The 21,712-nt window shown below is 44.9% G+C and overlaps 2 protein-coding genes and 1 long non-coding RNA gene across 4 annotated transcripts in view; 2 read left to right on the forward strand and 1 right to left on the reverse strand.

Annotated features, from left to right (window-relative positions):
- Positions 1-9,461, forward strand: part of dusp22a (dual specificity phosphatase 22a) — a 33,501-nt gene extending 24,040 nt beyond the window's left edge. For both annotated transcript variants that reach the window (XM_056278171.1, XM_056278170.1), the window contains one exon: positions 5,897-9,461. In XM_056278171.1, coding sequence (XP_056134146.1) covers positions 5,897-6,094 — 198 coding nt within the window. In that variant the 3' untranslated portion in view covers positions 6,095-9,461. The remainder of the gene's footprint in view (positions 1-5,896) is intronic.
- Positions 1-10,939, reverse strand: part of LOC130111124 (uncharacterized) — a 31,112-nt gene extending 20,173 nt beyond the window's left edge. The window contains exon 1 of the long non-coding RNA XR_008810145.1: positions 10,860-10,939. This is a non-coding gene — a long non-coding RNA (uncharacterized LOC130111124). The remainder of the gene's footprint in view (positions 1-10,859) is intronic.
- A 217-nt stretch (positions 10,940-11,156) lies between these two features.
- On the forward strand, positions 11,157-19,302 carry irf8 (interferon regulatory factor 8). The gene is made up of 9 exons (XM_056278169.1): positions 11,157-11,245; positions 11,484-11,671; positions 12,646-12,829; positions 13,108-13,196; positions 13,711-13,801; positions 14,280-14,327; positions 14,446-14,841; positions 15,000-15,115; positions 18,125-19,302. Exons 2-9 carry the CDS (start codon positions 11,501-11,503, stop codon positions 18,299-18,301), a joined length of 1,272 nt encoding a protein of 423 aa, XP_056134144.1. The 5' UTR covers positions 11,157-11,245; positions 11,484-11,500; the 3' UTR covers positions 18,302-19,302.
- The last annotated feature ends 2,410 nt before the right edge of the window (positions 19,303-21,712 follow it).

Genomic DNA, 21,712 nt, shown 5'->3' on the forward strand with positions numbered 1-21,712 from the left:
CGAGACCGGGGCGCGAACCCCGGTCCCCAGTGGGCAACTGCATTGACACAAAGCCGATGCTTAGACCGCTACACCACCGCGGACCCCCCCCCCCCCCGTAAATTTCGCGTCGTATTCGGAGTCTCCAGTGACTGTATACGCCCATTTCACGCCGCGGCCATTTTGGATTAAAAAAAAACCAAGCGGTGGGAATTTAGCCACGCCCCGATCTTACTTCATTGAAAACGCTGCTGGAAGCAACATGTTGTACTGCTGTGTACCATCCTGCAACTCCTATCAAAGAAGGGAAAGAGATAAATCTGTATATATATATATATATATATATATATATTCACTAATCTTTCAATAGTGGATAGCTCTGTTCTGACACATCAGCTTGATAACAGGAAAATGTGTGGATTTATATTGCTTCCCACATGTATGACATATCCTCATGTGTCCAGTGAGGTTTGGGCGACTCCACCTGATCATGACTACGACGTGAAGCCCCTTTCTGTGGAAGACCAGCTTGACGCAGTAAAGAAACGCATCGCTTTCCTGGAGGACGAAAATAAAAAGCTGAAAAGTGAGCGTTTTGGTCTAGAACGCTTCCAGTGTGCGCCCAATCTGATCAGGTTTTACACTGGTTTTAAGGATTACCACACCCTCAAAGCACTCTTCCTAGCTTTACAGCCTACTGCAGAGTCCATGGTGCGATGGACTCAAATGCAAAGGAACAGCCATAACCTAGAACACATTTCTGTGTCTGGCTTCCATGCAGAGCATTTATCGCTGATTGATCAGTTTTTCCTATTCTTGTGCTGTGTGAGGCAGGGCTTTTTTGCTCTGGATTTATCTGTACGATTCAATGTGTCGCCGGCCACAGTCAGCAGGAACTGTACGACGTGGGCCAACTATTTGCTCTTCATGTTAGGGACCCTCCCAATATGGCCTAGTAGAGCAGCAGTAGATGAGCTAATGCCACCAGTATTCAGGGAATTCTACCCAAACACAAGAGTGATGCTAGACTGCACAGAGATCCGCATCGAGACAGCTAGTTCGAAGGTTTTGAACACCATGACATACTCCCATTATAAAAGTAACACTACACTGAAATCCCTAATTGGGATCACTCCCTCAGGGTCAGTTAGCCTGGTAAGTAATCTATACACAGGATGTACTTCTGATAAGGAGATAACTAAGAGGTCAGGTGTTCTGGACCTCTTAGAGTCAGGTGATGAGGTCATGGCCGATAAGGGCTTCCTTATCAAAGACCTGCTCGATGAAATAGATGTAAAACTTGTCATCCCTGTATTTTTAGGCCCAAGTGGACAGTTTAGCTGTGATGAGCTCACAGACACACAGACTATTGCTGGCTTGAGAATACACGTCGAACGGTCAATAAGACGCATAAAGGAGTACCACATTTTTGATGGAGTCATACCCCTTTCACTAAGTGGAACAGTCAACCAACTGTGGACTGTGTGTGCTCTCCTAACACATTTTCAGGGACCACTGTTTTAAACCTTTGTTAAATTCAGCTCACAAGAAAATAGTGCACACAAACCTTAGATAGATTGAAACATATTTAACTTCATTTCAGTGCAGTCCCATTTTTTTAGCTCACACCTTGAGATGAGCAATCACTATCTTAGTTTAGTAAACAACTGATGATTTGAGTTGGTAGCCAGTTCCAGTTTATTGCTACAACAGAATGACAATTGACCGAACATATTTTAGTTTTAAATGAACCAACAGTTTTGTTAAAGTTAAAGGACAAAGAATGAAAATATTGTGGATGGGACAATCTAATGTATCAATATTGAATGTACAGTATAAAAATGAAATGCATCTTATTTTTTATTTTATTGTGATTAAAGAGCTTCTTTGAATACAGCCCCGTGTGTGCGTCTCTCCTCACTGGCACAGGAGAGGCAGAAAGTACTCGGAAAAGAAAAGATCCAGCTTAGTTTTCATATTGTGGTAAATGACGGTAGGTGCTCGAGGTTGGTAGTCCAAACCATGTTTGCTGCTGCTGGCCCCGGCTGCATTGATTTCCAATTGAGTAAGAAGGGGGCGTGGCTAAATTCCCAAGATGGCCGCGGCGGGAAATGGGCGTATTACCAGGAAATACTGAACCATACCACATGTAGAGGCTATTCCAGAGAAGTCTGTGACCTGTCCTCTTCTGTGCTCATGTCTAGTCCTAGTTACTTCTGGCTGGATCTGGCTCCCAGCCAGGGGCTTCCCAGTCTTTCTACTGCAGCTGAACATGGCCATAGACTTGGTTTTTCTCTAGAAATTAGATATGCTTCAGCTCTAGGTGACGTATGTTAAATGTGAGTTCATCACTGGCAGTCACTCAGGGTCAAGTATGACTCCTCCCTCTGGGTCCTCAGGTGGGTGTAGAGGCCGATCCTGGAGCCACATAATGGTAGGACGCCTGCGCGTGCCAGCTTTTTATATGGAGTGGCTGATGCGCCTGCAGCCACCACACAGCCCTTGGCAGGGGGTGGCCAGAGTCCAATGGCATGGAGAACTAAGACGATTGGGGACCACCCTCTGTTTCCGCCTTCACTGCCGTTGTGACCTGGAGACATCGTCTGCCAGTTCCGCTGTTGAGGTCTTTGTTGGATTGCACTTCATTTGGAACCTCCCCCTTGACCTATCTGCCTTGGGAGGCCCTACCAGGAGCCAAGCTCCAGACGGCATTGCTCTTGGGATCATTGGTACACGCAAGCTTCTCCACCACGGCAAGGTGGTGATCCAGGAGAAGCAAATGCATGTTAACTCCTTGTTGGTAGCTGGTGAGGATCAGTGCCTTGAAAAAGTATTCAGCCCGCAAAAATGTTTTCAGCTGTTTTCCAGCTGATCTAAAACAAAAACGTTGTACATCATGTCAAAGAAGAAAGAAGAAAGTCCAAAACCTTTCAACAATTAATGAATAGTAAATACTTTTTTTTTAAAATATGAATATCCTTTGGGCACAGTGGTTAGCGCGGTCACCTCGCAGCAAGAATGTCCAACCTTGGGGGTCGTCCCGGGTCGTCCTGTGTGTGGAGTTTGCATGTTCTCCCCATGTCCGTGTGGGTTTCCTCCGGGTGCTCCGGTTTCCTCCCACAGTCCAACGACATGTAGGTCAGGTGAATCAGCCACGCTAAATTGTCCCTAGGTGTGAATGTGTGTGTGTGTGTGGGTCCTGTGATGGCCTGGTGGTCTGTCCAGGGTGTCTCCCCACCTGCCGCCCAATGACTGCTGGGATAGGCTCCAGCATTCCCGTGAGCCTGAGAGCAAGATAAGCGGTATGGACGATGGATGGATGGAAGCATGTGACCCGTTTTGACTTCACCCCTCAAAGAATTGTAATTGAAAATCGTTAAGAACCGGAATCGATAAGCAGAATCCGAATCGTTAAAATCCAAACAATACCCGACCCTAGAGATACGCAGGCAGTGAGTCTGTAGTTTCCCCTTTCCCGGTAGGCGAAACAAGGGGTGGGTCACCAAGTCCGAGCACTAGAGAAGGAGAGCTACGCCTGGCGGAGGTCTGCACTCTACTGAGTGCACTCTTCTAGTTGTTGTTTTTGTGCCATGTGGTGTGTGTGGGTGTGTGTGTGCGCAATCTGGTTGCTGAGTGACATAAAGGAAGATCTGATGGTGATACTGCAGTAGCTGCTATAGTGCACAGTGTCGAGTCGGTTTTAGTAGCCCGATACCACAAATTACAAATTTGCCCCAGGGGGCTTTACGGCAACACAACATCCTGTCCTTAGACCCTTGCATCGGATAAGGAACAACCAGTGGCGTGCGTTGTGGCTGTTGAAGATCAGCTGTCTTGTTGGGGTTGATCCAGTAGTGCAGGGATAGACAACATGGTCCGGAAAGGTCTGGTGTGGGTGCAGGTCTTTGTTCCACCCAAGGAGTTACACACCTGAGTCTACAAGTCAAGGTCCTTTGTTGATCTATAGAATCAGGTGTGTAACTGCTTGGTTGGAACAAAGACCTGCACCCACACCGGACCTTTCTGGACCATGTTGCCTATCCCTGCAGTAGTGCATATAATGTAATTTTTATGCGGCTGTGTTGGCACCCATATGAGAAATTGTGTGTGTGTGTGTACGGGGGGGGGACTTGTGGCTGCAATAGCATTGAAAGGTGTTTCAGCCAAGTACTGAACAATGGGGATGAATACTTGTTGTCGTTTCAGTTTTTTTTAATTCATTTTTCGATGGTTTATAATTTTCTTTCTTTTGCAGCTACATTGTGAAAAAGTGTGTGTCTCACTCCAAAAAAATAAAAAATAAATAAAAATCACAATCAGATTGATCACAATTCCAAGTTGTGACATTTATCAAAAAAAAAAAAGTTTGGGGCTTATACTTTTTCAAAGGCACTTGAACTTTGACAGTTAGTTTTACAAAGATATTGATGGGTATAGTAGTATTAGAAGATTTGTGAAGCTAAATTGGGTTAAATCTTTTTTCCCAGGCATCTGAAAGCCTAAATCACATAGCATAGAATATAAGAAGTTATGACCATTGAGGAAAAAAATGCTGCTTTGGTAAAATGGAGGCACATGTCTCCCAGCCGCTCGGCAGATTGTGGACTCAGCGGGCTTCCAGTAATGCACGTGCATCTGTACCAATTCAAATCAGGGTGCCGCTGAAGTGGGCATGTATGCTTAGCCAACTTCACCTCAAATAAAGATTATTAAAAGTAAACCTACACTATCAAACCAGTAAGTACACTGCCAAGACTGGACGCGGGTGATTGTTCTCTTATTTGCAGGGCAGGTTGTCTCTGTGGGCACAAACAATAGGCAAGCAAACACACTGATAAGTGACCCACTGTCAAAAATACAGTATGTTGATGGTTATGACCGTTTCGCTTGGTGATAGCTCTGTCTTTCAACCTGTAGCAAAATTCTATAATTCAATTAAAGCTTTCCTGCTTCATGTCGAAATTTGCTTTGAATACATGGTCCTGGGTACGACGTTAAACTGCAACCGTCGGCGACTAAACCGGCACCCGCACTTCAACCCTTGGGTTGTTGTGAGGAGGGTGTGAGGACACCCAGCAGGACTAAAAACAAAACCCGTCGGAAGGGCGGATGAGTTCCTCTGTGAACCAACGGCCATCCATACCTAGAGAGGAGATGAGGGCCACCAGGTACTCCCCCTACTGAAACACAATGATGACTCAACTAGACTCAGTCACCATAAACGGTGTGGAAGAGACTTGTTGAGGCGTCAGCTGTGCTCCTACGACCTCCATAGGTTACAGAACTGATGATGATGGTGACGATGACGACATGGTTTATGCTAAAACAACATATAAAATGATGTAGGATATGACAGAATAACGCCACAATCTTTAACACAATTCATAAAAACGCCAAGTGATATTTTGATAGTTATATTTGCTATGTACAGTACAATCAAAATGCCTCTTTGAATGTGTGTGTGTTTATGGCTTAGTGGTTGCCATTCCCAGCTCACAGCAAGAGGGTCCTGGGTTTGATTCCAGTCAGTATGTGTGAAGCTTGCATGTTCTCCCTGTGTTTGAGCGGGTTTCCTCCAAGCACTTTTGATTTCCTCCCATAGTCCAAAGACATGAATGTTAGGTGAACTGGAATCTGTTAATTATCCAAAGGTGTTTAAGTGACTATGAATGTGAGCTTTATGATGGACTGGTGACCTGTCCAAGGTGTCTCCCAGTGCCTGTTGGGACTCCAAGCCCCCAGTACCTGGAGTGGTTATAATGTATGGAGATGTCTGTGTATATATAGAATGACTCTCTCTCTCATTAAGAGTATTGTATGTGCCATTAATCAGCCAAGTTATCAGGGTGTCAAACACTGGATGAGGCTGAACGCAAAAAAATTCTGAGTTTCTGTTGTTTGTGCTCTTCACCCACAGTACCGAGCATGGTTACAGGCCAGTTTTTGTCCCAGTCCATTTAAGGACCAGGAGCAGGTGGGAGCCCTGCTAAGACAGTACACAGAACAGCAGCAACAGGAGAGTCAGAGGAGAGGAGCGGACCAGCGCTGGATGAATCGGGACGTAGGCGTCTGCGCTCTGCCCTATGAACCTAATGATGCCGAGGGCGACAGCTGAGCCACGGTCCTCTAAACCCCGTCCACCCTCAGCCTAGTCCCATCTGGTAAAGCCAGTAGAAGTTACTCTGTGCCCATTTCTAAATCAGCTCCCGAGTTTTCCTCTAATCGAAGTCTTTTGTAAAAAAAATAAATTCATGATAACATTTAGAATCGAACAACACTCTTTGGCAGATCAAAGAAGGCTGAATCAGTTCATCTGGATACAGTGTTTATTGACAGATACATTTCATCACTCATCTAAGTGACATCTTAAGTCTAAACTGACTGCAGGTACCCCCACCCCTTATAAACGATACAGTTGCCTAGCGACCGAACCAACGACCAGTTTCATATGCAAATATGGATGTGACCTTTAACTAGAGTTTCAAAGGCCATGTGTACTGTTCAGAGGACTGGGGAATAGTTGCAATCACAGCATTGTAAGATGGCGACAGATTTACTCTTAGACCACACACCCCCACCCTCGGTTCAGAGCTGGTCATTCCCTCTTCACATAGATGGCCTCTTTGACTCCCCGTTCAAACCATCGTTCCTCCGTATCAAGGATGTGCACATCCTCATCCTTGAAAGAGTGACCACTGGTCTGTAGATGGGTGTAGACTGTGGAGTCCTGGGCTGATGTGTTAGCTCTTCTGTGTTGTGCCGTTCTTTTGGCGGCCGGGGAAGGGGAGAAATCCCACATTAAATAGGCCTTGGTTAAGTGTGGTTATTCTAACTGGGCATTTGTCAAAGCCATGAAGACGCCCAAACAGTGCACCAGCCAATCGAAGTTAGGAGAAGGACAACAACTGTCTAAGCGTAAACCAGTGGGGATTCCATATGTGGCGCGAGTGTTGGAAAAGCTGAGACGTGTGTTCAAAACACCGCATCTCAGTTGCTTTCAAACCCCGAAACACGCCGCACCAGAGGTTGGTCCACACCAAGGATCGGGTCCCCTGACACAAACGGAGCAATATAGTGTATGCTGCTGGCAAGTGCCGGGAGGATTGCTGTGACTTGTACATTGGGGAAACCAAACAGACGCTGGCCAAGAGGATGACACAACACAGGAGAGCTAACACGTCAGGCCAGGACTCCACAGTCTACCATCTACAGGCCACTGGCCACTCTTTCAGGGATGAGGATGTGCACATCCTTGATAGGGAGGGACGCTGAGGCCATCTATGTTAAGAAGGAACGACCAGCCCTGAACCGAGGAGGGGGGGCGGGGGGTGTGTGTCCAAGAGTAAATCTGTCACCATCTTACAATGCTGTGATTGCAACCATTCTCCAATCCTCTGTGAATAGCATATGAAACTGGTCATTGGTTTCGGTCATTAGGCAATTATATTGTACTGTACTGTTTTGTAAGGGTGCTAATACCTGCAGTCAGTTTAGACTGAAGATGTCACTTAGTTGAGTGATGAAATGTATCTGTCAAACACATCCAGATGAACCGGTTCAACCTTCTTTGAGTTTCTTATCTGGATTATTGAGCATGCATCAAGACGCTCTTTGGCGGAGTTTTTTTTTTTTTTAACTGCATCACTTGCATTTAATTTTTCGGGTCCTTTTTTAAATGAAAGTTGGTTTAGAATTGGGCGGCAGACATTCTTCCACAACCGTATCTGCCCAATGTCCCTTCAACTGGTCCGAGTACAACCACCGCAGGAGCATCGGCGCTCACCAAAGCCTTACTCGAAACACCTTTGCACCTTAGTCATGATGAATAGGTTTCACTTGCATTTTAACGCTTTACAACTACAAAGCTAAGCTCAGAAGCCATACATGATTTAGTGGAAGTTACGCAACTCACTAAATGGATAACGTACATGTCTATTAAATGAATGGGTGTCGTCATGATCACATTTTTCACTACACACGAAAGCTGTCTGTAGTCTTAAAGTCTTCCTGAGTTTACAGAAACTCTTTTTTTAATTTATCTTATTGTACAAAAGCAAACTTATTTTCAGGAAATATGATTTGTTTTCAAATTAGTGGTACAGTTACTTATATTTATGTTGATTTTTAACGAATTCACACTTTGCCAAAAATATATAAATGCTAATGTGGAATTAATTAAACCAAAACTACATCGTGTTATTTGCTCTTTGTGTGTACATGAGTAAAAGAAATCCTGACCTTAGAAGATCAGCTGTACATGAAGTGAATGTCTGTGGTAAATCTCTGGCTACATCACACAGGTGAGTCCAGAAAAACAGGTCTGCCCCAAATATATCCGAGCATGTGACTTTACCACAGCATCCACTTTCTGGGTTTCTGAATGACCCGACGTTGTCCACCTGACCACACAACGCTCCATAGATGCGAGCGTGGAAAATCAACTATTTTTTGGGTTTTTTTTTCTTCCTTTTTCAAAACACTCGTCTCTAGTTGGAAACGCCTATCCTTGATATAAATAACAAAAGGGAAGCTTCAAAACAGAAATCGGCTGAATCAGATTACATTATTATCGTATCGGCTTTACAGTTGATTTGTAATTTGCTTGGTGTGCTCGAAGAGAACAAGACTGAATGTATAACCACACAATACAAACAAGGGGTGTGCACAAAAAAACATACCGTTACAATCATAATTCAGTTAGTGCAACCATATGTCCCCTGCCCTTAAAGGGACAAATTAAAGTGCACGTGGAGGCCATACTTGTACGATCAGTGAAGCATTTGGGATGCAGATTGCTGCGGGGCAAGTGCTGTTCAAGGTCATTAATCAGAATTGCCGAGAGCCTTTTACGAGACCATCAACAGCAGATGCTGTTTTGTTGAGAGGATACACAGCATGTTGCAACCTGCTGAGAGGGATACAAGAATTTTTGCACTATAAAAGATGCCAATATTTGTATTTCTTGTCACTTCGACTATAAAGTGACACTATTTTCTTCTTTTTCTCTCAATCTAAACCATAAGAAAATGCAACAGGATGATTAACAAAAATCACAATTACGCTTACCTAGTCGTTATTTCTGTCTAGCAATTTGGCTCCCACTTGTCCAAAAAAAAAAATTATCTGATGTGTTACAGGCCCATAAAGAAATTAAATTCACCATGTACTTATAACTGCTGCACAGTCAATATGGATCCTGTGAAGGGTGCGAATGTTAATAATTAACACTCGACTGGACCTTCATCCTTAAGCTTTCACAGAAATTGAGAATATAATCACTCTGGCAAATTGCTTTGCTATCAATTTGATATCAGTAAACAGATATGGTTTCCTACTGCAGTTGTATTGTGTGAATGGACCATGACACATAAAGTGGGCTACTCAAACAAAAGGAATGTGGGTGAAGCGGTTTGAGGTGCGAGTTGCCCATGCCAGGAATTGATAGAATCAAAAATGCTTGATTAAATATATATATATATATATATATATATATATATATATATATATATATATATAAGCCTTAATGAATGATGTGTGCATGTGACCAATGTCCTAACTCTGCCTTGGGATATGACAAAATAAATAAATGTTTAAACACAAACAGGATCCATAGTGGACCTCCCAGTAAAATGTTCGAGATGAAGATGGTCTAGCAAAGCCACTGAGAATAACAGGCTTTTCTCAGCACAACATTTAAGCCCGACATCATAGTGTGCATGTTGTCAAATAGACTGGGGAAAAATCTTATTCCTACCCTTACACACCTAACCTGGCCTGACACTGAAGCTAAGCCTACTGTCAAGGTGCATTTGTCAAGCAGTGGTCATCAACCCTGCTCCTGGAGAGCCACCATCCTGCTGGTTTTCACTCCAACCCTAATTTAACTCATCTGATTCAATTACTCAAGGTCTTGGTAAGGAGGTAATCAGTAGAATCAGGTGTGTTGAATTGGGGTTGGAGTGAAAACCGGCAGGATGGTAGCTCTCCAGGAGCAGGGTGGTACCTCTCCAGGAGCAGGGTTGATGACCACTGCTTGAAAAATGCACCTTGACAGTAGGCTTAGCTTCAGTGCCAGGCCAGGTTAGGCGTATAAATAGCTGTGTGATGCCTGACACTCAGAGAACTCACACGGCCACAAGGAATAGAGCAGTGTTTCTCAACCCAGACCTCAAGGAACCCCTATCCTGCAGATTTTCATTGTAACCCTGCGTAGGTAGCCCCTGCTTGTACTTACTCGACCAATCATCTCGCAGCACTTAATTGTGCAAGGTGTGCAACATCTGACAAAATTCATTGCTGATTGGTTGATTAACTACAAACAGGTACCTATTCAGGGTTGCAAAGAAAATATGCAGGATAGGGGTTCCTTGAGGACAGGGTTGAGAAACACTGGAATAGAGGATTCAGGCCTACCAAATAAAATGCAAAAAACAAAGTCTTAAAAGGAGGCAATTCTGTAAAAAAAAAAAATTAAGTGGATTTGGAAAAGGGCATATCATTGATTGATTGACTTGAACCCTGTTAACCCCGTCCCATTGGTTTCCTATGCGTTTGGAGACTCGAGTAGCACGGAGCTGTGCGGACATTAATTAGCAGACAATGTAAAATGAGCTGGCTGCCAAATGTTGACACTGTAGGATTTACTAAAACCCGTATGTTCAGTCCAAGGCTTTCGGCGGGTCCATTCCAGACCAGTCGTGTCGTCGTCATATCACGAACGAGCTTCACGAGCGCGGGTTCTGCCTTCATAATGCAAGACGTCTTTCCGCGTCGTCATGTGATTCCGCTCCCTCCGCGCGGTCTATCGTGAGGGCTTACGGTGCACGAAGTGGGCGTGAGTATAGGTGTAGCGTGAACTACTACCTTAGTTTGACACGCACCTTCCTTCTGTGACGACGTGAGAAATCCCCGACATTACTTGGCTCACTGTCCACGGCTCAACCCCCGGCGCAGCTTGGCGTGGGCAGCCGGACACCATTTCGCCCTGTCATGCCATTTCTTGTAAAGCCCACTAGTTTAGGGGAACAACACTTCCGGGTTGGGCGGGTCCGGCACACTTCCACGACGCTCATTGGTCAGGTGGAAATGGCGTCGCCCAATCGTCTTTCAGCCACGCTTCATTCAGAAGACCGGATGAAATAAACGCAAAGACCTTTGCGGCGAGAAGTTCACTCCGAAGTGAGAGAGAGGAGGGACGCCGGGCCAGTGTGCAGGATAAATACCGCTGACACGGGGCGAAAACCTTGAGTTTATTGCTTCTCAAACAGTAAGTGAAACTCAATGCAATTTCTTTTTCTGCCTGACACGTTGCAAATATGTGGCCCCTTTCCCCTGTTAAATTAATTACACTGCTGGCATGTCATGTAGAATTGATACTGCCTTTAGTATATGCTGTCATACGAATAGCAACAACTATGGGTCTGTTTATCTATCTATCTATCTATCTATCTATCTATCTATTTATTTATTTATTTATTTATTTATTTTTCTGAAATAACCCAAAGGCGTTTTCTGTGTGGAGATGGCCAACGCGGGAGGTCGGAGGCTGAAGCAGTGGCTGGTGGAGCAGATCCAGAGTGCACAGTACTCTGGACTTCAGTGGGAGGATGAGAGCCACACCATGTTTCGCATCCCGTGGAAACACGCAGGCAAGCAGGATTATAACCAAGAAGTGGACGCATCCATATTCAAGGTACAGCCACAAGCCGAACCATGTGCAGTCTTGTCTCGGTGCACTCGTGTTTTGTCTTCATTTTATCTGATGTCTCTTTTATTGACATTGTGCCGCACTTGGTCTTTATATTTAAATAAATAAATAAATAAATAGATAAATATACACACACACACACACACACACACACACACACACACACACACACACACACACACACACATATATATATATGTCATTGTACAGCACGTTGGCCAGGGTCAGTTGTTTTGAAATGTGCTTTATAAATAAATTTGACTTGACCTGAAATTAAATCAGTTGGTTTCACAGAGGCTACCACACACAAAACAGCATGGCCCTCCCGGTAGTCACCAACCCTGCTCCTGGAGAGCTACCATCCTGCTGGTTTTTACTCCCAATCCTAATTCAACACACCTGATTCTACTGATAACCAAGGTCGTGGTTAAGTAGGTAAATTGAATTGGGGTTGTAGTGAAAACCAGCAGGACGGCAGCTCTCCAGGAGCAGGGTTGGTGACCACTGCTCCAAAGTAAAGAAGTGCTTGGGTGTAAACGCAATATAGTCCCAGGCCAGTGGTTTTACAGTGTCTGCATCGTTGATTCCTTGAGAATAATTACAAACATTGCAGTTGCCATTGTTCGTTAGTACGACCCACACAAATGTACGGCTGTGCAGAATCAGAGTTTTATCTGTATTTTTATTTCATTTGAATAATATGAATTTATTAGTTTTTCATTTCTTTTTGATAGGAAGGTGGGCTTTCTTTCAGCTCTACGTGGTTAGAGGAACAAAGTAACTTTGTGGTTAGAGACAGAAAGTTACTAACTACCTCCATCCATGGAGAGTTGGTGTTTTACAAAGTGGGCTCCTTGGATCAGAGCAAATGAAAGAACATCTTTCCACCGGTCAGTGCGACGTTTGGTTTTATCGTGTTACCTTAGCCTTCATGGTTTTAACAGTGTTTCTCTATCTAGGCGTGGGCAGTGTTTAAAGGCAAGTTCAAGGAGGGGGACAAGGCTGAGCCGGCAACATGGAAGACCAGGCTGCGCTGTGCCCTGAACAAAAGCCCAGACTTTGAGGAGGTGACGGAGAGGTCTCAGCTGGACATCTCGGATCCCTACAAGGTCTACCGCATTGTGCCTGAGGAGGAGCAGAAGAGTGAGTTGACATTTCTGGAGGGTAAAAGTTGATCATCACACATTGCATCTGTTATTTTTAATCTTAGCCATCAAGCTGTGAGCAAATCGTCTCCTATGAGAGTCAAACCATATCTTGAATGATGACCTTTGATCGGGGATTGATGACCTTTATTTGAGAGGTTGGGTGTATGGTGTTGTTGTTAACAGTCCAAGAAGCAGATGGGGGGGGGGGCGTTAATTCTTTTGTGACCTCTGACCTCTACATAGGCTAACTAAATCCTATTCTTCTGCCTGCAGTTGGTAAATGTTCATCAATGGCCATGGCAGTTACTTCAGTTGACATCACGGACTGCAGCTCTGCAGACATCGATGAGCTTATTAAAGAGGTAAGAATACTGCGTTCTATTGGCAATTTTCGCTTTGTCAGACATGGTCATGGAAACGGAAGATAAATATTAGGTGAATATAATATCACGCTGCAAAGAATCCTGAGTTGGATTCAAACTCGGGGTGCTTCGGTCTGGTTGAGCCACCAGAACACCTCTATCCTGACCGTACGGTGTTTTCCAAAAGCTCGCTTTTAAATCGCAGTCTCTTCCATTTGTTCGGGTTCTGTTTTCACGGGTCCTGTGTTTTGTACTTAAGGATTTATATCTCACTTATCGTTATCTAGTTACTTTTCTTCTGCACCACTCTGCGTTTTTGTTTGGGTTTTTTTTGGGGTTTTTTTTTTTTTTTTACAAAAGTCAAATTTTTAAGCACACGCAGTTCAGATCACCCAACCATTGTATCCATTACTGTACCTTTGTGAGATAAATTGCTGCTGTGTTGCTGTCCAGCAAGAGGTTTGCTCGAATGGGTTATAAACAAAAAGACTTAAATCTGTTATTTTGCACACAGACATCAAGTGATGACTGGAGCCACTCTCCTCAAGAGGAAGGCTGTAGCATCCAGGCCAGTCCAGAGTACTGGTCCCAGGGCAACATTAATGGTAAGATGACCCATATTTAGCCATTTACAGCTAGTTCTCAGATAGATAAGTACTTTATTTGTCGCCATGGGGAAATTCATTTGCAGCACAATCACAAACCAATTTCCCCATGTACTCGGGTAGTTCCTTTTTTTGTGACAGCTGAGCTTTACAGTCTCAAAAATAACTGCAGCGGGGAGCTCAATGATATGACCCTGCAGTCGTGTTGGGGGGTGGGTGGGAGGGGATGGGGGGGCTAAAGCTTGTTTACTTGACTGTAGAATTCTGCAATGGAAGAATTGGCTAACATCCTGTTGTACTTTGCTGACTAAGCTGGTTGCTTCTTTTGTGCGACTGTGCCAGAGACGCCGTGTTTCTGATGATGTGACAAAATGATGACATGACAGTGTGGTCAGAAGTCTCCTGATCACCTAGAATCACCACATCAACATTTCTAAGATTTTTCATTCCTCCGTCGTTTTTCCTCTGTAACCCACAGGCTTCCCGTTGCATCAAGACCCTTTGCCAGTGGGCTCTTTCAGTTCAGGTATTCAATCGAGGAGAAAATCCTTTCGTACCTACCACACGTATTTTAACACTGATAGCAAAAACCGAACGACTTGTAGTATACGCTTAAAAGCTTACTATTTCCGCCACCCCAACAGCTTTTTCCCAGATGATGATCAGTTTCTACTATGGCGGGAAGCTTATGCACAGCACGCTGGTTTCTCATCCTGGCGGCTGCCGGATCTCCCCTGGTCACCAGCACCCGCTGCGCGGCACCCTTTACAGTTCAGAGACCATGCAGAGCGTCCACTTCCCCCCTGCTGAGCTTATCGAGTTTGAGCGCCAGAGACACGTCACGCGCAAGCTCCTGGGCCACCTGGAGAGGGGCGTGCTAGTCCACGCCAACCGGGAGGGCGTCTTCATCAAGAGGCTTTGCCAGAGCCGAGTGTTCTGGAGCGGACTAGGGGAAATGGGTCCCCAGTGCAGCCCCATGCCTTGCAAACTCGAGCGGGATGCCGTGATCAAGATTTTCGACAGCGCGAGGTTCCTTCAAGGTAAGGCTTCATGTGGTGTCTTAGCTCTTGAGCACTTGTAAGGGTGGAAATCATTACAGCAGACATGAGTCGTACTGAAAGCATGCTGCTGAATGTTCGTGAGGCTCTGTAAAGACTGTACTCTGTGTGGTAACCAGCTGTTCAACCAATTGTCCTAGCCCTGAATCTGTATCAGGAGGGTCAGTTCCCTGCCCCCGACCCCACTGTGACTCTGTGTTTTGGAGAGGAGTTCAGCGACCTCAACACAGCCAAGAACAAACTAATCATTGTCCAGGTAAGACCAATCCACTTGTCAAATTTATGTCTTACTAATAGCACTAATCCTAATCTTATCTGTGGCTAACTGATTGAGCAATATAACTACATGATGTCTTTCTGATTAGCTTTTTTTTTTTCTTTATTTATTTCTGATTTTTCCCCTTTTCTCCCAAGTTAGTGGCCAGTCGATCCCTATTTAATTTCAAACACCCACCCTCGTACTGCATGCGTTCGCCAGCTGCATCTCTCCAGCCGGAAGTCTCGAAGGAGTCGCCTCGCCGCTTTCGTGACGAGGCGACTCCAGGCCGAACCACTGCTTTTTCCGACACACACAGAGACGCGTTCATGTGACGAACACAAGCCGACTCCGCCTCCCGAAGACAGCGTTGCCAATTATTGCTGCTTCATCGAGTCCGGCCATAGTCGGATCTGACGAGACCGGGGCGCGAACCCCGGTCCCCCAGTGGGCAACTGCATCGACACAAAGCCGATGCTTAGACCGCTACACCACCGCGGACCGCTCTGATAAGCTTTTTTTGTTGTTGCTGTCGACCTGCTACTGAGAATCACGACTTATCCGAGGGGGAAAGGAACAGCATTATGAACAATCAAAATACATAAATCAGGGTGGGAAATAATACATGTTTGCAGACTCTGATGCAACTATCTATTGCACGCTTTTGTTCAGCATCACTGCAGAAATCTGGTGTGGAAATAAGAGAAAAAAAAGGGTGGCTGAGTGAGCAGGTACGTTGTCACGGTGCCTTTCCACAGTATAGGCCCATGATGAGGGTCAGTCGTTAGCTCTGGTGTCCCAAAGCCAACGCTTCCTTCTACATCACCAACCTTATTGACGCTAGCCTGTAGCTACACTTGGGCTTTAAGCCAGTTAACAATCTAACGTCTGATAATTTATAACTTAATTACTGGTTACAGCTAGCCCTCGGCTGTTCATAGGCAAAACTTTCTAAACTAATGTTTACTAAAGGCAACTTTGACCCCACTGGCATGAAATAATGTGATCATAGATAAGAATTTTTTTTTTACTAATGTTCATTGGCTAGAGTAAATGGCCTGAACTGCCCTTTCAGTGGTTCAGGCATCAATTGTCCCTTTGTTCAGTGTGGTATCTCAGGGAAATTTCATGCTAATTTTACTTTTATCATTAGAGGAGAAATTCACAAGGCAGCTATTGAAGAATTCCGTCTCATATCGCTTTTCTTTTATTCCAAGATTTTTGGTCCTCCATAACACTACATTAAGTTATTTTAAAGCTACATGGGGGGGGGGTATGGTAAAATATTACATCTTGATGCATGCTCAGTAATCCAGGTAAGAAAATCAAAGAAGGTTGAATCACTTTATCTGGATATAACGTTTCTGGATACGTTTCCTCACTCATCTAAGTGACCTCTTCTGTCCAAACTGCAGGTATCCCCACCCTTATAAACAATACCGTAAAACAGAGAGAGAGTGCCTAGCGACCAAAACCAACGACCAGTTTCATATACAAATATGGGTGTGACCTTTACCTAGAGTTTCGATGGCAGAGGGTTGGGGAATGTTTACAATCACAGCATTGTAAGATGGTGACAGATGTACTCTTAGCCCCCCACCCCCACCCCACCCCCCGTGTTCAGGGATGGTCGTTCCCTCTGAACATAGATGGCCCCTTTGAATCCATGGTCCCTCTCTGTCAAGGATGTGCACATCCTCATCCCTGAAAGTGTGGCCACTGGCGTGTAGATGGGTGTAGACGGTGGAGTCCTGGCCTGACTTGTCGGCTCTCTTCATCTTACAACGCTGTGATCGCAACGATAACCCGAGCCTCTGTGAATAGTACACATGATCAGTGGTCACACCCATATTTGCATATGAAACTGGTCGTTGGTTTCGGTCGTGTTGTACTTCACTGTATTGTATTGTTTATAAAGGTGGGGGTACCTGCAGTCAGTTTAGACTGAAGAGGTCACTTAGTTGAGTGATGAAACATTTCTGTCAATAAACATGAACAGATGAACTGATTCCATCTTCTTTGGTAAAATGTTACATTTTAATTGCCATTAGTATTGAAAATTCCCCCAGAGCTCCAATTACAATAAAATAAAAACAACCCAAAACTTCGTTACATGGATTTGTTGATTTGCTGCTAGTTAGTCTCGCTGAGCACATCCTTTGTTTTTCCACAGAATCTTTACTGGCGCACAGGAAGTGACGTATTTTATGTGTTCACTGTTCATTTATCTATTGTGTATGTTACATTCATGCTATTTAAATTGAAATCGATTACTTGGATTGTGTTGGGTGTACACAAATTAAAAGATATAAAGAAGTCGTTGTTAAAAGCCATGATCCAGGATTGTTTTCTTGCATCATTCCAGTGACATGAAATGGAATTTTGGGAAATCCGGTCACATTAAACCAGTGAGTCACTTTGACCACTGCCACTGGGCAGAAATTTCCATATGCAGTTTTAAATTTCCTCAGAGTAGAGTGACAAACTCTCTCTCAGATGACCTTTTTCCATTACTTTTTAAGCTGCACATTGTACTTGGTTTGTCGTTTTCACTCAGAATTCTTTGGTTGGCTTTTTATATTGTTTTCCCCCTTTTTCAATGGACTCCAAACCAGTCATAGGTACTATCTATTTCCTCATGTGTATTTCAAGGACGCTCGAAGCTGTTGGTTTCTGCCAACTGCCAGCGCAAACTCTGTACTCATGTTCTTCCCCTACCGGCAATCAATCATGTATTGTCCCTATTTGCAGTCCTTTCCATACCAAAATCTGTTGTCTTTCAACCTGTGCACTAAACATCTTCCACTCACACTCCTGTAGATTTCAGAAATATTCTGCAGCTGACTCTGAGCGTGCCTCAAACACCCTTCTGTTCACTCCTTTCGGGGTTCTTTCCAAGCAGTATGACGTTTGCCTAATCTCGTTGCGACAGACAAAAAAAATGGCTCCATCCAGCTGCCTTACCTGTTTCTTCGCTTGACATTTTCTGTTTGTCTGTCTTCCCGTCAGATCACAGCTATGAACTGTCAGCAGCTGCTGGACAGAGTGAATATACGGCGCCCCCAGCCCTACAGTACCAGCCCCAACCTGGACATGTCTGATGAGATGGCCAGTAACCAGTTGGCCCGCATCTACCAAGACCTGTGTAGCTACAGTGGCTCCCAGAGGATGCCCATTACTGCCTAGGGGCTCTCAGCAAGTTTAACAGAACCGACAGGCGCTCATTAGCATAGGCAGCATGGACACAGCTCTAACACGGGCTCTGCGGCGTAACATCTGTTTCGCTATTGTTAAAGATACAAGCCGCAATTGATGTGTGGCGCAGGCTGTACGCTCCATTTCTGCCATTGTTTTGGTCAGATTTTGTAAAAAAAAAAAAAATGTCCGCTTTATTACTCACAAATGAGAAAACCAGCTGATGCCACGTCACTCTCAGTTCCCTTTGACACCTTCAGTTGTCTCCATTTCTCAAACAAGTTCACAATAACCTTATCCCACTTTTGACCCAGTGGGGAGATACGTTGCGTTTCCTGTCAGTGGAGCGCCTATGTTGTCGCAGTACTCCACATAGCCATGGCGGTGCATGCCATTACAGATTGTACCTTTTTTAAGAGAGCTGCCTGCAAGCTGAAGAGGAGAATGTAGCATAGAGAACTAGACCATTGCAGTTCAGCACACAGATCTCTCAGGGGTTTTTTTTAAAGATTTTTCATAGATCCAGTTTTCATCACTGTCAGCTAGCTAGCTAGCTACCTTCAAATTCAGTTAAAATAAATATGGAGTTACTGGTGAACTTTGGACAGATGGATGTTTTTTTTTCCCCCCCTGACTTGGTGTGTTAGTCTCAAGCACATTGTAAAAGTGCATTGCATACACATTGTAAGACCCAAGGTTTACTACTGCATAAGTTCTCAAGATTTAGTCTTCTGGTTGACATATATCATCATATCAGTGTTTTTTGCATCGTTGGATAAAATGACTAAATGAAAATATAATTGCTAACATTTCACTTTATATTTTACTGTTTTGTATTGTAGATAAATGTTTATGAGGTGATGAAAGTCGCATAGGATTTCAAACGTGAGGCTGTAAACATTCCAGGATAGGTTTTACTATCTGGTATTACCTCACACCGTTTTCATGGATCCTAAATCTCGTCATTTTCACATCTTTTGAATAAACAAATTATATTTCTAAATGTCTTTGTAAAAGTCTGTTCTTTTTTTATTTTGATATTTCATCATTAAAAATGGTGTTGAGGTAGAACTAAAAGTGACCGCGCAGGATGGAGGCTCAATAGGTAGGATGCTACCTGACAGTGTGAGGGCACACCGCACACCTCCCACGGTCCCAACACATGCATGCTAGGCAATTAAAGACACTCAATTGCTCACATGCGTGAATGGTGTGTGGAGGATTATGTATGTAGTCTCTGTGATGGACTGGCGACCTGTCCAGGGCCTCGCTCCAGTTCCCCACCACCTTCAATCAGAATCAGAAACGCTTTGTCATTTCATTTCATGCACTTGCGCAGATGAAATGAAACAAAACATCATTCCCCCCACTACAGCAGTGCAACACAAAGACAAAAACACATATCCAAGAACTACAAGAACGCATATATCCAAACTGCTGTCCAGGAGAACGAACGCCAGCCAGGATGGCTGTCGGAACTGCTGGTCTGCGTGGGCTAGCAGTTAGCTTAGCCTGCCCTGCTTCTGCGTCCAGACAGACCATCCTCGGTGTTTCCTCTTTGGGAGCAGCTCCGGTCAGGGCCGTGGTCCTTGGGCCCACAGGATGCAGCAGACCAAGCTCCCTCAGCCGATTCAATGCCAGCTCTCCCAGCCAGACACCTTCGACACACCTCCCCGCACTCCACACGACGACACTAAAAACACAGTCAAGGCTAGGCGAGGCTGCCGCCAGAGCACCCTTGCTGTTATCAGAACTGTTGGTCTGCATGGGCTAGCAGTTAGCTTAGCCTGCCCTGCTTCTGTGTCCAGTCAGACCGCCCTCGGTGTTTCCTCCTCGGTCGCTGCTCCAGGCAGGGCCGTGGTCCCTGGGCCCACAGGACGCAGCAGACCAGGCTCTCCCAGCCGATCCAGCGCCAGCTCTCCCAGCCATCAAACGAAGACAAACTTAGACGTGGACAAAGACACTGCATGGACGGTACTGGGTGAGGCCGCCGCAAACGTGAATTTACGCCGCCACCTTCCCACACCGGTACTGGGTGAGGCCACTGCAAATATGAATTTGCGCCGCCATCTTCCCACAACAGAAGCGGAAGTCAACTGGGTAAGGTGGAGAAATGTTACTGTTTCATTTATCAGACGCTTTTATCCAAAGCAACGAACATCTGAGAGTTAATACAACACAAGCAAGGATCCAGTCAGGGGACGACAACACAAGTAAGTGCCAAAAACACTAGGTTCAAGTCCGATAGGACATGTGAGACACAGGTTGTTGCCAGTGAGCACAGGTTAAAGTCGTATTTGGAAGTTTTGGAAAGTGTATGACATGGAGCAGACGTTGTGAATAACAAGAAAGCAACTCATCCGAGGCGGCGTCCCTCCACAGTTTATAAGGGCAGCTGCCATGGCTGTCGCTTTTGTCCAGCGCTGTTAATAATGCATGAGTGTTGCTAAATGATGAAACTATATGAAACCAAAAGTAGGATCTGGAGAGCCACTGAAGAGGGAAACTCTGGGACATCCCCTTCGTTCAATGAAATTACCAGAGAAAGGACCGAAATGAGGAAGAGAGAAGAGCTTCCTCTGGGAAAAGAATTCATTCCAGTTCTTGCCAACTGTGGGCGACTGACGAAAGAAAGACTCACATTTTCAGTGGGGCCATAAAAAAGTCACCGTAGATCACTGACACTCGCTACACAGCGTTAGAGATGAAATGACTTTTCTTTCCTGCCATGTCACACCTCAGCAACAACAAACAGAGCTGAGCTGACGTGGTGGCACCCACACGACCATGTACACGGTGTTTAGATAGATAAGTATGCACACACACACACACACACACACACTTCCACCATGGACACACACACACACACACACACACACACACACACACACACACACACACACACACACACACACACACACACACACACTTTCACCATGGACACAGACAGACACACACACACACACACTTTCACCATAGACAAATACACACACACACACACACACACACACACACACACACACACACACACCATGGACACACACACACTTTCACCATGGACAAATACACACACACACACACACACACACACACACACACACACACACACACTTTCACCGTAGACACACACACACACACACACACACACACACACACATACACTTTCACCATGGAAACACACATACACACATTCACCATGGACGGACACACACACACACAAACACACACACACACACACACTTTCACCATGGACACAGACAGACACACACACACACACTTCCACCATGGACACACACACACACACACACACACACACACGCACGCACACACTTTCTCTCTCAGTTCCCCAATAGCAAAGACAGTGTTCACTAGTAAGTCGATGTTATACTGTATCAAAGACAA

This window comes from Lampris incognitus, chromosome 4, assembly GCF_029633865.1.
Source record: "Lampris incognitus isolate fLamInc1 chromosome 4, fLamInc1.hap2, whole genome shotgun sequence".
Taxonomy (NCBI): Eukaryota; Metazoa; Chordata; class Actinopteri; order Lampriformes; family Lampridae; genus Lampris; species Lampris incognitus.